Genomic DNA, 16,563 nt, shown 5'->3' on the forward strand with positions numbered 1-16,563 from the left:
GAGTCTTTTATGTCAATGAAGCCTCAATTCTTCGTAGAGCATTTGGAAGACAAGTTTGGGGAGGTGGAGGGCTTGTCCAAAATGCACTCTGGGTCAGTATTGATAAAAATGGAATCCTCTGCCCATTCACGAAGTTTTCATTTCGTCCAGCGCATTCATCGGTGTCTGAAGGATAATCAGATTGTGACTGGTGCCTTCATCTTGGCCTTAGAGAGTGATGCATAATTGGAGAAGGTCAGATGGTCTACCCCTGTGATGTCAAGCCCTATATCCTTTCCCCGATGTGGTGCTTTAAGTGCTGGAAGTTCGGCCATATGTCTTCCCACTGTACTTCCAGGCTCACATGTCGAGATTGTGGACATCCATTACATCCCAATGCTCCATGTGCCCCGCCTCCCATCTGTGTCAACTGTGGAGAGCGATCATTCACCTTGATCGCCAGACTGCAGGATCTTACAGAAAGAGCAGAAAATCGTGGAATGTAAGACTCTGGACCGACTGATCTATACTGAGGGTAAGAGGAAATATGAACGACTCCATCCTGTGCGAATGACTTCCTCATATGCTGCCACTACAACAACCATGATAGCCCCATCAGTTCAGCGAATTCCAGTCAGCTCACCGAGCCGTACAAGTCCATGTGCCCCCTTGCCCATGGGGGGGCACTACCCACCCTGTTGCTCCTGTGCCACCTACCTTGGGAGCATCACCCCCCACCCCCCACCCCACCCCACCCCACCCCACCCATTGGGGACGTCCGTCCCCACTTCTAAGCTGGAGAAGAGTCCAACTTCTTCAGCTCCTCTCGCTCGCAAGGGGTCCCTTGGGTGCCTCCCTTCCCAGGTTTCCACAAGTGGGAAGGATGATGCCCAGCAGTGGCATAAGTGCTCACAAGTAACTGGTCGTAGGGCTTTGCGATCCTCTTCCGTCCCGGTGACTGAATCGGTGAATCCCTCCTAGCCAGTGAAACCAAAGGAGCAGCAAGAAAAGTCCAAGAAGAAGACCTCTAAGATGAAGGAACTTGTGGTCTGAGGGCGAGGTAGAGATTTTGGCGTCCACTGAGGACCTGTATCTCGCTGGACTCTGACACAACAGATGTCACTCGCACAGGTACTCGGTCGGTGGCAGCAGTTGACCCAGCTTCATAATCCGCCTCCTCAGTCCCTTCACGCCTTTCTCGACCAAGGACAATGTCATCCTCCAGTGGAATTGCAGCGGTTTTTTCCACCATCTTGCTGAGCTCCGACAACTTCTCAGCCTTCACCCTTTCCTCTGCATTGCTCTTCAGGAAACTTGGTTTCCAGCAATGTGAACCCCCACCCTCCGTGGCTATTGGGGTTATTATAAGAACTGGGCAGCTTATGAGAGGGTATCTGGTGGTGTCTGCATCTATGTCCTTCAGTCCATTCACAGCGAGTCTGTCCCTCTACAAACACCTTTAGAAGCTGTCGCTGTTTGGGTGTGGACGCATCAGGCTGTTACTGTCTAAAGTATCTATCTTCCACCGGATGGTGATGTCCTGGCTGTGCTGGTAGCCCAGTTGCCACCATCTTTTCTGTTACTGGGCGACTTCAATGCCCATAACGCTCTGTGGGGTGGATCAGTGGCAACAGGTCGAGGCAGCATTGTTGAGCAAGTATTTGCAAAGCTCGACCTTTCTCTTTTAAATAATGGTGTCTTCACACATTTCAGTGTGGCGCATGGCATGTACTCGGCCCTCGACCTTCCGATCTGCAGCCCTAGCCTATTACCATCTGTCCAATGGAGTGTGCATGACGACTTGTGCGGTAGTGACCACTTTCCGATTTTTCTGTCATTGTCACAGTATCACTCTTCTGGGCGCCCCTGCAGATGGGCTATGGATAAGGCTGACTGGAACTTGTTCACCTCGATTGTCACTATTGAGCCTCGTTCCAATGACGCCACTGATGTGGTGATTCACTCAGTCACCACCAGCATCGTTACTGCCGCAGAATCTGCCATTCCCTGTTCTTCTGGGTCCCCTTGGCGGAGAACTGTGCCTTGGTGGTCCCCCAAGATTGCTGAGGCGATTAAAGATCGCAGGCGGGCACTCCAGTGTCACAAATGGCATGCCTCATTGGAACACCTCATGGCCTTTAAACGGCTCCGTGCGCAAGCCCGCAAGCGGGAGTGCTGGGAAAGGTATGTCTCCACCGTAGGCCTCCGTACCTCTCCATCGCAGGTTTGGGCCAAGATTAGATATGAGTGTGGCTTTCAGACCCCCGTCAGCGCAGCTGCGCTTTCAGTGAATGGAGCAGTCTGTACTGACTCTGACACAATTGCAAACCACTTAGCGGAGCATTTTGCTCAGAGTTCCACTTCTGCGAATTACCCACTGGCCTTCCGCTCCCTGAAAGAGCTGTTGGAACGTCGGAGCCTTTCATTTCACATGCGACAACCTGAATCGTACAATGCTCCATAGTGGGAATTCCAAAGTGCCCTAGCTGCTTGCCCTGATACGGCTCCTGGGCCAGATTGCATCCACTGTCAGATGCTTAAACACCTCTCGGTGGACTGTCAGTGACACCCCCTAGACGTTTTCAACCGTATCTGGGTTGAGGGTGAGTTCCCGTTGCAATGGCGGGAAAGTGTCGTAATCCCCTAGTGGAAACCTAGTAAGAACCCACTGGAGGTGGACAGTTACTGCCCCATTAGCCTCACCAACGTTCTTTGCAAGTTGCTCGAATACATGGTGAGCCGGAGGTTGAGTTGGCTACTTGAATCCTGGGGCCTTCTAGCTCCGTCTCAGGGTGGGTTCCATAAGGGCCGCTCTGCTGCCGATAATCTGGTATACCTGGAGTCTGCCGTCTGTATGGCCTTTGCCCGTCATCAGCATCTGGTCGGCGTCTTTTTTGACATGCGGAAGGCATATGATATGACATGACGACATCAAATCCTCTCTATGCTTCTTGGTTGGGGTCTTCGGGGTCCCCTCCAGATTTTCATACAAAACTTTCTGTCGCTCCGTTCCTTCCGTGTGCAAGTTGCGGCCTCCCATATTTCTTCCCGAGTTCAGGAGATTGGGGTACCGCAGGGATCTGTCTTAAGTGTCTGCCTCTTTTTGATTGCAATTAATGGGCTCGCTGTGGCGGTGGGAACGTCTGTCTCAGCTTCTTTGTATGCTGACGATTTCTGCCTATACTATAGCTCCACTGGTATTGCAGCTGCTGAACGGCAGCTGCAGGGCGCTATCCGAAAGGCGCGGTCTTGGGCTGTAGCGCATGGCTTCCGGTTTTTGGCTGCTAAGATCTGCATTATGCATTTATGCCGGCGACACACTGTTCATCCTGAGCCACGGCTTTATCTTGATGGCGAACCTCTTCCTGTGGTGGAGACGCATCGGTTTTTGGGATTGGTTTTCGATACCCAGTTGACTTGGCTGCCTCATATACGGCAGCTTAAACAAACGTGCTGGCGGCATCTTAACGCTCTTCGTTGTTTGAGTCACAACAGCTGGGGTGCCAATTGGTCTACCCTTCTACATCTGTACCAGGCGTTAATTCAGTCCCGTCTAGATTATGGGAGCCTGACTTACGGTTCGACATCCCCTTCTGCATTGCGGTTGCTGGACCCCATCCTTCACAGCGGGATCCGACTCGCCACTGGAGCTTTCTGGACAAGCCCTGTCAACAGCATACTTGTGGAGTCAGGAGACCCTCCATTGCGGTTCTGGCACCAATGATTACTGGCCGCTTATGCTACACACATTTGTAGTTTGCCCAGGCATCCCAATTATCGTCTCCTGTTCCCTCAGTCAGTTGTCCATCTTACGGAACAGCGGCCCCGGTCAAGGTGTACAATCGCGGTTTGTGTCAGAGCCCTTCTCTCTGCACTCGAGGGTTTCCGTCTTCCACCTCTTTTCTGGGCCCCTCTGTGTGTACCCCCATGGTATGTGCCCCGCCCATGCCTCCGGCTCGATTTGGCACAGGGCCCGAAGGACCCAGTCCCTCCTGAGGCCCTCCACCGCTGCTTTCTTTCAATCCTTGCCGCATTTCAAGGCTCTGACGTTGTCTATACTGATGGTTCAATGGTTGCTGGTCATGTTGGTTATGCTCTTACTCTAGGGGATCGTTATGAACAACACTCATTGCTGACTGACTGCAGTGTTTTCACTGCCAAGCTGGTCGCCATCTCTCGTGCCCTAGAGTCCTGCTCCTGCTCAGGTGAGTCCTACGTTATCTGTAGTGACTCCCTGAGCGGTTTACGAGCTATCGACCAGTGTTTCCCTTGCTCTCATCTGGTGATGGTTATCCAGGAGTTCCTCTATACTCTTGCGTATTGCGACCACTCTGTGGTCATTGTGTGAACCTCGGGTCATGTAGTCATCCCAGGAAATGAACGTGTTGACACGCTGGCCAAACAGGCTGTCCGTGCACCAGCCTGGGAGATTGGCCTCTTGGAGAGTGACCTCGGGTCAGTTTTGTGGCAGAAGGTACTTCGCACCTGGGGTGAAGAATGGCGCGCCCTTCCTTCACTCAACAAATTTTGGGCCATCAAGGAGGCTACCGGTGTGTGGCGCTCCTCCTTGCGGGTTTCTCGCAAGGACTCTGTTGTTCTCTCCTGGCTGTGCATTGGCCACACCTGGGTGATGCACGGCTACTTATTGTGCCGCGAGGACCCACCTTTATGGTGCTGCGAGTCAGCTTTGACTGTGGTCTACATCTGCTGCACTTTTATCAGATGACTTTGTGATGGCAGATTTAGTTTTGAGTTTTATTCATGCATGGGGTTTTTATCGCTTGATCTAACTGTTTGTTCTTTTTTTTGTGTTGAGTCTGGCCTTTGGCCTACGATTTTAGACTGGGATTTTTAGTGCATTTCTTGGTGGTTGGCTTTTCCTTCCCCCCCTCCCCCCTCAATTGTCAGCCAACCACTGTCACACTCGGTGTAATTTTAATTCCTTTTGTCTGGTCTCTGTCTGTGTCTTTCTTGTCCTGTGTCATCTCTTGTCATCTCCATTGTTTGTTTCTATTCCTTGTGGGTGTTTATAGTTCATGGAAAAAGGGACCGATGGCCCTAGTAGTCTCGTCCCTTCAATCCCACAAACCACCACCACCAATAACTTATTGTCAACATCACAGGCACTATAAACACACCTCCAGTCAGTCTTATGCAGCAAATGTATGAAAGTGGCTACATTGTTTATATTGTCCTCTTGGTATATTTCTCTCCGCTTACCTATATTTAGCACAGCTACACTATGTGATCAAAAGTATCTGGACACCCCCAAAAACGTACGTTTTTCATATTAGGTGCATTGTGCTGTCACCTATTGCCAGGTACTCCATATCAGCAACCTCAGTAGTCATTATACATTGTGAGAGAGCAGAATGAGGCACTCTGCGGAACTCACGGACTTCAAACATGGTATGTGATTGGGTGTCACTTATGTCATACATCTGTGTGCGAGATTTCCACACTCCTATACATCTCAAGGTCCACTGTTTCCATTGGGATCATGAAATGGAAACGTGAAGGGACATTTACCGCACAAAAGCTTACAGGCCAACCTCACCTCTTGATTGACAGACTGCTGACATTTGAAGAGGGTCATAATGTGTAATAGGCAGCCATCTATCCAGACCATCACACAGGAATTCCAAACTGCATCAGGATCCATTGCAAACACTATGACATTTAGGTGGGAAGTGAGAAAACTTGGATTTCATGGTCGAGCGGCTGCTCATAAGCCACACATCACGCCGGTAAATGCCAAACGATGCCTCACTTGGTGTAAGGAGCATAAACATTGGACAATTGAACAGTGTGGAGAAACATTGTGTGGAGGGATGAATCATGCCACACAATACGGCGATCTGATGGCAGGGTGCGAGTATGGTGAATGCCCAGTGAACGTCATCTGCCAGTGTATGTGGTGCCAACAGTAAAATTCGAAGGCAGTGGTATTATGGTGTGGTCATTGTTTTCATGGAGGGCGCTTACACCCCGTGTTGTTTTGCGTGGCACTTTCACAGCACAGGCCTAGATTGGTGTTTTAAGCACCTTCTTGCTTCCCACAGTTGAAGAGCAGTTTGGGGATGGCGATTGCATCTTTCAACACGATCGAGCGCCTGTTCATAATGCACGGCCTGTGGCGGAGAGGTTACATGACAATAACATCCCTGTAATGGACTGGCCTCCACAGAGTGCTGTCCTGAATTCTGTAGAACACCTTTGTTATGGTTTGGAATGCCGGCTTAGTGCCAGGCCTTGTCGACCGATATTGGTACCTCTCCTCAGAGCAGCACTCCATGAAGAATAGGCTGCCATTCTCCAAGAAACCTTCCAGCACCTGATTGAATGCATGCCTGCAAGAGTGGAAGCTGTCATCAAGGCTAAGGGTGGGCCAACGCCATATTGAATTCCAGCATTACCGATGGAGGGTGCCACGAACTTGTAAGTCATTTTCAGCCAAGTGTCCGGATACTTTTGATCACATAGTGTATATTCAATCTCAAGCAGTTGTGATTGAATATACCATTGAAAATATTGTTTATTGTGCATAATAATTTGTTGGTGTTAACAAAAAAGCTTTCAATAGTAGAGGAACTAATCGCTGTTATTCTTGTAGGTCTGTGGTTCATATTTACTGTGTTAAAGCATTTTAACACATTCAGTAGTTATTGCCGAGCTGCGGATCTTTTAAAAGATCAATGTTAGGGTCACCCACACAGCAAAATATTAGGATAATTTGAGGTGCAGAGGTGTAGTATTGTGTCTGGTTTTGAAATGAACATTGGTATGCTACCACCAGGTGATCAGTAGAAACATATAACTAAAAGCTTTGTGTACTTATTTCTATTGCTGCATGTTCAAAATGTTTTTCGTAGTTCAGGCATTTGGTTTTAAGTATGACATTACACTGTACACCATCTCTGGCGAGAATTAGTCATGCTCCTCCCTTTTTGTCAGTTCTGCAGAAATATTACCACGATGTGTGCCAAGTAACTTAAATTATAAAACATAGTTTTGCACTGCACACACTGTTGACATCTGCTGGTAATACAATTTGTGTATATTTAAATGAAGATACTATGAATACAAATAGAGAAGAATTGTGTGATACTATTTCTGACGAAAAGAATATACAATGGCTATGCAGAAAGTAACAGACATTTTGAAATAAAAAATTAACAATATGGAAAACCAAAATTTATTACACACATTTAAGCTACTTTTATTCGCAATTGCCATTCAAATTGAGGCACTTCTTATACCATGGCACAATTTTTTCAGTACCATATCTGTGGAAATCTGCTACCTGCGATTGCAATCACTGCTTTATAGTGGACTGCAGTTTGGCGTCAATATCAAAGCGTTGTGTAGTGAGCCATATCGTCATTGGTGGTAGGTGTTCAGCGCCAAATCCTGCCCATATAGTGAATGATCTCACCTGCCTTTTTTCCTATATCCCCCCTTTCTTCTTTTTTGTCCCTTATCCAATCTTTGTTGACCTTTGTTGGACCTTAGGGTTTTTCTTCCCCTGGGTTTTGTGCTTTATGCTATCTCTGATGTGTAGTCATGTAGACATGCCTGTCAGTCATGTAGACATGCCTGTTTGAGGAAAAAGGGCTGGTGACCTAGTAGTTTGGTCCTTTTAATCATCCAACCAACTAGCCAACCAACCATAGTGGATGATCAAACACCTCCCATCCAAAACTCCTCAGGTACGACTGGCCACGTGTGGACGTGCATTGTCATGAAAAAAACAAAACTTTTGTACTAAGTTTTCCCCAACATTTGTTTTGTATTTCCCATCGTAAATTTGAAAGTGTTTGACAAAACCTGTCTGAATTAATTGTTGTGCCTCATTCAAGGAAATCAACGAGACTCACTCCCTTAGAGTCCCAAAATACAGTATTCATGATCTTTCTTGCTGATAGCATTTGCAAATGCTTCCTTGGTTTCTTTGGAGAATTTGTGTGTCCTCATTCCATTGGCTGCTTTTTTGTTTCTCAGTTGACATGCTTCACACAAGTCTCATCCCCAGTTATGATACAATTGATAACTTTGTTACCATTTTTCTCGTAATCTTTGAGGAGTGTCTATGCTGCAGCTAGTCTTCATTTTTTGTTGCCTTTCGTTAGGATTTTGGGATTCCACGTAACACAAAATTTGTGATAACCACAGTTCCATGCAACAAATTCCATGAAATGTGGTGAAAATGTTGCAAAAGTTCCGTAATTGTGGAACAATGATTTTCACAAATTTTGTCATTGATTTTCATCACCAGTCACAACACTAGGCCTACCACTGCGGTCCTCATCATAAACATTGGTACAGCCATTTTTAAAATTGTTTCTCCATTACCTCACTCAGCTTTCACTCATTATTCCTTTTCCGTGCACATCACAAAGGTCACAATAAATCTCAGTTGGTTTGCAGTTTTTTTGCCAACAAAAACCTAATCACAGAATGCACCTTAAAAGAGGCAGGGTTATCTATTGCAGCACACATTTTAACGTGTCACAGAAAGCAAAGTAGGAGAGACACAGACCACACGCTACCACTGCTAGATGTGTACAGACCGTTGGAACGTTATGGTAGCTGTAGCCTTGCCCACTGCCACAATAGACCAAAACGTCTGTTACTTTCTGGATAGCCCTCATAGAAGGCATAAGATATCAAATCATGACAGACATAAGTTATGTATAAATTATTTTTATGGTTATGTATTTTGTTTTAGGTGGAAAACATATGAATTTTGACATGATGACAATCCATGAATTACGGAGATTTTTTGTAAGAGGTTTGTCACCTTCTGAGGAACTGCTCAACAGATGGGGTCACCAAAACCATACTATACTGGAACTGTTTGCTCTGCTGTCAAAAATGTGTTACTACAGAGCAATGATGATCTTGAAACCATTTGGTAAGTAGTGTTCCTAAATTATTGTCTCTTGTCCAATGAAAAGATAACGGAGACTTTTGAAATATTGTCTGTCACTGGTGGTGAAGTAAAGTACCACAGCTGCTTGTGCATGTGGCACATAAAAGTACTATTTTTTGACAAAGAATTCTCCCATAGCTGCTTGGTAAAGTTTTTTTTGTATTTTGAGTAAAATTTGAACTTTATTGTGTTTCAAATCAGAAATAGTATTTCATGTGTTTGTGGAGTTTGAGAGTTTATGAGATGAGCATGTAGTCCACATTACATTAAGTTCTTTGGTTACTGTATTCCATATAAGTTGCTACTCACTATATAGTGGAGATGCTGAGCCACGATAGGCACAGCAAAAAGATTCACACATACACATACGCATACGCACACGCACGCACACAAATGCAACTTGCACACACGTCTGCAGTCTCAGAGAATTGTGTAGTTTCAGTTCTCTGAGACTGCAGTCGTGTGTGTGTGTGTGTGTGTGTGTGTGTGTGTGTGTGTGTGTGTGTGCTGCTGACAAAGGCCTTAATGGCCGAAAGCTATAATAGTGTGAATCTTTTTATTGTGCCTATCGCAACTCAGCATATCCGATATATGGTGAGTAGCAACTTTCCGTCTCTGGTATTGTTATTTTAAAGTCTGTAATGATATAAATTTAACTCTAGCCATTAGGTGGAATGCCCTGTAGATTTGTTCAGAATGGTGATAATATACTTTTTACTCATGAATTTGCATTCATTTACATTAGCTCTGCACTACATTACTCGATTTGTATGTTTTATCTAATGTGTTAAACAATGAGAGTACCATCCTAATAATGACATGCTCAGGCAAACTCATCCATACAACGGGAAATGACTGCTGTCAGTGTACTGCTTCTGTTTTTTGATCATTGATTGTTACTCCAAGCCTTGACCTTAGCATATTAAAACATTAGCTTTACTTGTGTGTGTGTTGAGAATTGGAGTCCTACATAACTTAAAGCAAATTGCCGCAGATGCCTGGAAATAGTAGTAAGATTCAAGGGCCCAAGTGTGATAAATGATAGAGCAATTTTATTATTTTATATCTATTTGAAGGCTTGTGGAACACATACTAAGCTCAGACATTACAAAATTAATAGTCATCACAGTTATGACCTGGTGACCTAGTAGTTTGGTCCTTTTAATCATCCAACCAACTAGCCAACCAACCATAGTGGATGATCAAACATCTCCCATCCAAAACTCCTCAGGTACGACTGGCCACTCTTTGGCGGGTTTGTGCTTGGCTACCAAGGGGGCCCCAGCCTTTGCAGCACATTTTCTCTTCCGTGCTGTATGTCTATCCTCTTGCTTTTCTTTTTCCCCTCCCTTTGGGAGCACATCTTGGGTATTATTGAGAATGTTCTGCATTCTGTCGCTGACCCGCGAACAGTCTCAACTTTCTTTTTTGCTCCCTTTTCCTTTCTTTGTTTCCCATCTCGTCTCATTCCTCCGCTTTGGCGTTTGAGGATCCTCTTTTTTCTTTTTCCTCCGTGTGCGCTCCTGAAGGCCGCCACACGTCTGACGCGTAAAAGGTGACTGGGTAGCACGTAATTCCCAGCCCTCGGTCGAAGGGTAGTGTTCACAAGTACCCCCTGGTACAGACCAGGTCCAGGGAGGGGTGATTGCTTGAACTGTAACCTTACCAAATTGCCCATTGATCCCTCCATCATGTGTTCAGGAAGTGTGACCTGAGGTGTGAACAATCACCTAAGGCGAAGGGACCTTGTGAAGGAATGCGCCATGGGAGACGCTGCCAATCATGGGGGGTTTCCTCGTGATGAGTCATTCATCCTATCCATCAACATCGATGAAATATAAACGTAAGCACAACACTTACGTGCTGCCTCGCTTCTCCACGGCTACCCTGTTCATGTTGAGGCACATAGAACTTTGAATTCTTCCCGTGGTGTAATTTACACCAGGCTGCTTGACGGTCTAACAGAGGCTGAAATACAATCTTACCTCTCTGATCAGGGTCTCATTGCCGTCCGTCGTGTAACGAGAAAGGTTCATTCCTCCTTGGTGCCCACCCACGCTCTTTTCCTCATCTTTTACATGGTAGTGCTGCCGTCCAAGATTAAAGCAGGCTACGAAATCATCACAGTCTGGCCTTACATTCTGAATCTGGTGCTCTGCTACCAATGTCATCCATTAAATCACACTAAAATGATACTCTGCCAAATGCGTAACCTGTGGCAGGGATGCACATGAGGGCGAATGTCTGCCTCCTTCTCCCCACTGTATCAACTGCAATGGTGGCCATGCTGCCTCCTCCCGGGATTGTCCTTTGTATCTAGATGAGCAGGCTGTTCAAGATATTTGGGTAAAGGAAAAAGTGCCTTACCCAGTAGCTCGCAAGTTACTGGCTAGTCGCAAACCCTTTGTTCTCCCATCTGGCCCCTATAGTTCAGTTCTTGTTACCCCTTGCTCCATGAAGGACATGGCATCGCAGACATGCGACCTCAAATTTGGCTCTGAGGTTGTGAAGTCCCCCAGTGTCAAGGTAGCATCGCCATACCCCCATCCCGATATGCAACAAACTGTCAAACTCTCGCCTAATGGGAGAAGCTACCCTCTACACAACTGGCTGGCAGGATAGGACAGGAGGAGTACTCCCGAGAAGACTTCCTCCGTCCCTCCAGCCAAACAACACCCAAGTCTTCCTCTCACCAGAAGGACTCTGAGAAGTCCACTAAAGACAAATGGTCTCCTTCACAAAAATCAAAGATCCTGCTTGATGGTGTCCCCACATGGTTACTTAGCCCAGCTGGCCTCTCTCTCACCGGTGTGCACCATCAACCATTTTTCACCGTTGGACTCCACAGACTGACCGCACAAACATGCCGATGCTTCTGTGCCCTGTAGTAGTGACTCTCCATCAGCCACCGGGTTGACACCCCTACATCTCTCCATCCTAATGACTGTCCTCCAATGGAACGTTCGCGGCCTTCGGTCCCACAAAGAGGATTTACATCTGCTTCTAGCATCACAGCATCGCCTTGTACTCTGCCTTCAGGAAATGACATTGTGCCCTCAAGACTGTTTTGGGCTTCCACATTACTTACCGTTTCATTTTGACCTTCCTCCTGAGGTCGGCATCCCATCTCATGGGAGTGTCATGCTGCTTATATGGGATGACCTTCGTAGTCAACCCATCTCCCTGACTACTTGTCTTCAAGCTGTTGTTGTTCACCTGTTCCTTCCCCACCTGACTTTCTCCCTCTGTACCATTTATGTACCTCCATCCTTCGGTGTCACTAGGGCAGACTTTCTTCAGCTTATTGGGCAGGTACCTTCCTCATTTTTGCTACTTGGTGACTTTAATGACCATCATCCCCTTTGGGGTTCTCCCAGGACTTGCCAGAGAAGCACCCCTTGGCTGACATTCTTAACCAACTCAACCTCTTCTGCCGTAACACTGGAGCACCCATTTTCCTTTCTGACACCTCGCACACCTATTCCCATTTCGATCTATCCTTTTGCACTGCCCAGCTTGCCCATTGTTTTGAGTGGTCTTTCTGACGCCTACTCGAGCTGCTGACTCCTATTCCATCCACGTGCATGCCCAAATGGCAACTTACTAAAGCTGACTGTCAGCTTCACTCCTCTCTGGCGACCTTCACAGAACAAGATTTCCTCAATTGTGATGACCAGGTGGACTATCTCTCCAACGTTATCCTTACTGCTGCAGAATGTTCCATTCCTCACACTTCCTCTTTACCACGTCGTGTCCCAGTTGCTTGGTGGACTGAGGCATGCCGCGACGCAGTTCGCTCACGGAGACGTGCTCTCCGTGTTTTTAACTGCCATCCTACGCTAGCAAACTGCGTTCATTGTAAACAGATGCGTGCAAATTGTCGTAGAGTTCTTCGGGATAGCAAAATAGCTAGTTGGGTTTCAATCACGAGTTCTTTTAATAGCTCCACACCTTCCTCTGTGTGGGCTAACCTCCAATGGCTCTCTGGAACCAAGATCCATTCCCCCATTTCTGGTCTGACAGTAGGTGCCGATGTCATTGTGGATCTTGTTGCTATCTCCAACACCTTGGGGCGCCATTTGTGGAAGTTTCAAGCTCTTCCCACTATCACCCTGCCTTCATATATTGGAAACAAGTAGAGGAGGCTCTGGCGATACCATTCTCTTCTCCGAATCGTGGGTGCTACAATGCTGCCTTCACTATGAGGGAGCTAGATCATGCTCTCAGTTCATCCTGGTCCTCCACCCCATGGCCAGATGCTACCCACAGTCAGATGTTGCATCACCTCTCTCTTGTGGGCAAGCACTTTGTCTTAACACGTACAACTGCATCTGGGCTGAGGGCACATTTCTTGGACGCTGGCGTAAAGCCACCGTCAAACCCATACCTAAGCCAAGTAATGACAAAAACCTTCCTTTTAGCTACCACCCCATCTCTCTTACCAGCTGCATTTGCAAGGTGCTGGAGCGTATGATTTGTGCTCAGCTGATGTGTTGGCTCGAGTCTTGCAATTTACTCACGAATGCACAGTGTGGATTTTGAGCACGGCGTTCTGCAGTTGATCATCTTGTTACTTCGTCCACTCATGTTATGAATGGTTTTCTGCCGAAATCCCAGACTGTGGCCTATGGCACCTGCTGGATAATTGGTATCCTCCATACTCTTCATACATGTGGCTTCTGTGGGCGCCTGCCCTGTTTTCTTTGGTCATTTCTACAAGACCGAGTTTTCAAGGAGTGTGTGGGTTCTGTCTGGTCGGATACCTTTTTTCAGGAAAATGTTGTGCTTCAGGTTTCCGTCCTCAGTATCATCCTTCTTTGTTATCACCATTAACCCTATAATGGCCTGTCTCCCCACGGGCGTCTCTGGCTCCCTTTTTGTCGATGGTTTTGCCACCTATTGCAGTTCTCCACGGACCTGTCTCACTGAGCGGCATCTTCAGCACTGTCTTGATTGTCTTTACTCCTGGAGCATCGCCAGTGGCTTTCGCTTTTCCACTGACAAAACTGTCAGTATGAGCTTCTGGCAGCACAAAAAGTTTCTCCCGCCACATCTACATGTTGGGCCTGTTGCCCTTCCACTCGTTGACACTACAAAATTTCTGGGGCTCATGCTCAATAGGAAACTCCCTTGGTCCTCCCATATCTTCTGGCTGCCGGCTGTACGCAGTCCCTTAATGTCCTACGTGTCCTCAATGGTACTGGTTGGGGTGCCAATCGAACCACTGTCCTCTGTTTGTACATGTCCCTTGTCCGTTTGAAACTTGACTGTGGGTGCTTTGTTTATGCATCTGCACATACATCCCTTTTATGTTGTCTCAACACTATCCGTCATCATGGCATCCATTTTTCCACGGGTGTCTTTTACACCAACCCGGTTGAGAGTCTGTATGCCGAAGCTGCTGAATTACCATTGTCCTAACCGCTGTGACTTTCTCCTCAGCAGGTATGCATGCCGTTTGTCTGCAATGCATGGCCACCCTTCCTATGTCTCCTTCTTTGATGATTCCTTAGATCGTTAGTATGGGGCTCATCCCTCTTCCCTGTTGCCTCGTGGAGTCTGCTTTCGCCACTTGTTATGGTGGCTTAAGTTCACGCTACCTGCAGCTTTCCCAGTCAGTGTGAACCCTTCACCACCCTGTCTTCCTGATGACGTGGTCCCTGTTTAACCTTGGTCTTCATTTGCTTTCTAAGGACACTACTCCGGCCTTGGTCTATCGCCTTCAGTTTCATGACCTTCGCATGGAACTTAGCGATAGTACCACTGATGGCTCTCGGACTGACCGTTGAGTAAGGTGTGCCTTCATCATTGGCACCCAAGTCTTTCAATATTGGCTTCTGGCACACTCCTCAGTATTTACAGCCAAGCTTTTCACCTTGTATCAGGCCACGGAGTACATCCGGTGACACAGCCTTCTCAATTGTGTCCTCTGTTCAGACTCACTCAGTGCCCTCCAAAGTCTCTGTACACTGTACACTGCTCATCCTGTAGTGCAGCAGGTCCAGGAAATCTGTCACTTGTTCACTCTTGGTGGAGCCAATGTCATGTTTCTGCGGGTCCCCGGTCATGTCAGTCTGCCAGGAAACGAGGCTGCTGCCGCTGCTGCTAAGGCTGCAGTCCTCATACCTCAGCCCGTGAGTACCTCTATTCCCTCCGATGGTCTCTGCGTTGCCATCTGTCAGGAAGTGGTGTCCCTTTGGCATCACCAATGGTCCTCCCTTCACGGGAATAAGCTTCGGCTTATTAAGCCTCTCCTGGAACCTAGGATGACCTCCTCTCAGTTCTCCTGATGGGAGGAGATTATTTTAACTCGGCTGCATATTGGGCACTGCCTTTTAGCCATTGTAATTTGCTCAGTTTTGCTGCCCCACCACTTTGTACACATTACAGCCAAATTTTACCTGTCCACCACTACCTGCTGGAATGCCCTTTTTTTACCAATTTATGTTCCAGCTTGCGGTTGCTTCCTGATTCATCAGCCGTTTTAACGAATGATGCGCGGGCTGTCAACTGCATTTTACTTTTTATCCGCTGAATCAATATGGCAAAGGCAATTTAATTTTTAGTTTTGTTCTCTGTTTTTGTATGGTGTTTTTTTAGCCTTTTTCCATGTGCCTTGCTTAGCTGTCTCCTGTTCTGTCCATTGGTACTGACATGTAGTCGTTTCCCTTGTCTGTGTGTTTGTGTTATATAGTTCTGACTTGGGCATGTATGACCTCAGTTGTTTTTTTGTGCCCTAAAACAAAACAAACAAAAAAAAAACCTTATGAAACAGTTATCTTTTTTCAAGCATGATACCTTTCGAGTATATGCCCAGAACAGGACATGATGAAGAGCCTCCAGTTGGAAATTGTCATGCGACAGATACAATGAAGAAGAAGAATCATTTTGCATGTGGTGGATGCTATTTGACAGGTGAAATCCATCTGTCCAGATTTCTGAAAAGCATTTGAGGTAAATCTTAAATGATGTGCACAATCAGGAGAAAGTCCCGTTGCATTAAATTAGAGGCTTCTTGACAAGGACATGAAATATGTAACATTGATAAAAAATAGCTGGGTAAAACTGTAAAATGTGTAGGATAGATTCTGTATGAACTGAAGGGAGGATGACAGAAAGTTTTAATGAGTTGACAGCAGAGCACATCTGTAAAGAGACGACACACAGTTGGGATCTGCTAGCTTCTCAGATCTTTATCAAATTTGCATTAAGAAAGAAGTCACAGAAATTGGATGATGCGTTACAAGGTCATATTCTGCAACTATAGAAAAAATAATGTACAGGGTGAACCCGCAATCCACTGACAAAATTACAAAAGTCAATTGGAAGTCATACACAAGATGCATATTAACAGCAAGTACCATGAGTGCCACGCCAGCCACCACTGTGCATTCTTCTCTTAGACGCCATCTGCGATGGAGCTACATGTGCTAGGTTTCTGTTATGTTTTGTTCAGTGATTCTGAGCTATCCAGAATCTAGGATGTCTGTTAGGGAACATGAGTGTCAGGGCCACATTCATTTTGGGTAAACCTGCATTCCAAGTCACAAAGACAGAATTAGGATATAGGTTATTTCTCCTTAGATTAAATTTTCTTTTCCCTTGATAGGTTAGTTGGAGATTAGTTGCATCTTCTTTTGCCAGGGCGTCCC

General features: G+C 46.5%; 1 protein-coding gene across 2 annotated transcripts in view; it reads left to right on the forward strand.

Moving 5' to 3' along the window:
- The window catches only part of LOC126190815 (interleukin-1 receptor-associated kinase 1-like), a 177,500-nt gene that overhangs the window by 11,887 nt on the left and 149,050 nt on the right, over positions 1-16,563 (forward strand). For both annotated transcript variants that reach the window (XM_049931380.1, XM_049931381.1), the window contains exon 2: positions 8,708-8,893. In XM_049931380.1, the coding sequence (XP_049787337.1) occupies positions 8,708-8,893 (186 nt within the window). The remainder of the gene's footprint in view (positions 1-8,707; positions 8,894-16,563) is intronic.

Source organism: Schistocerca cancellata, chromosome 6, assembly GCF_023864275.1.
Source record: "Schistocerca cancellata isolate TAMUIC-IGC-003103 chromosome 6, iqSchCanc2.1, whole genome shotgun sequence".
NCBI classification, from domain to species: domain Eukaryota; kingdom Metazoa; phylum Arthropoda; class Insecta; order Orthoptera; family Acrididae; genus Schistocerca; species Schistocerca cancellata.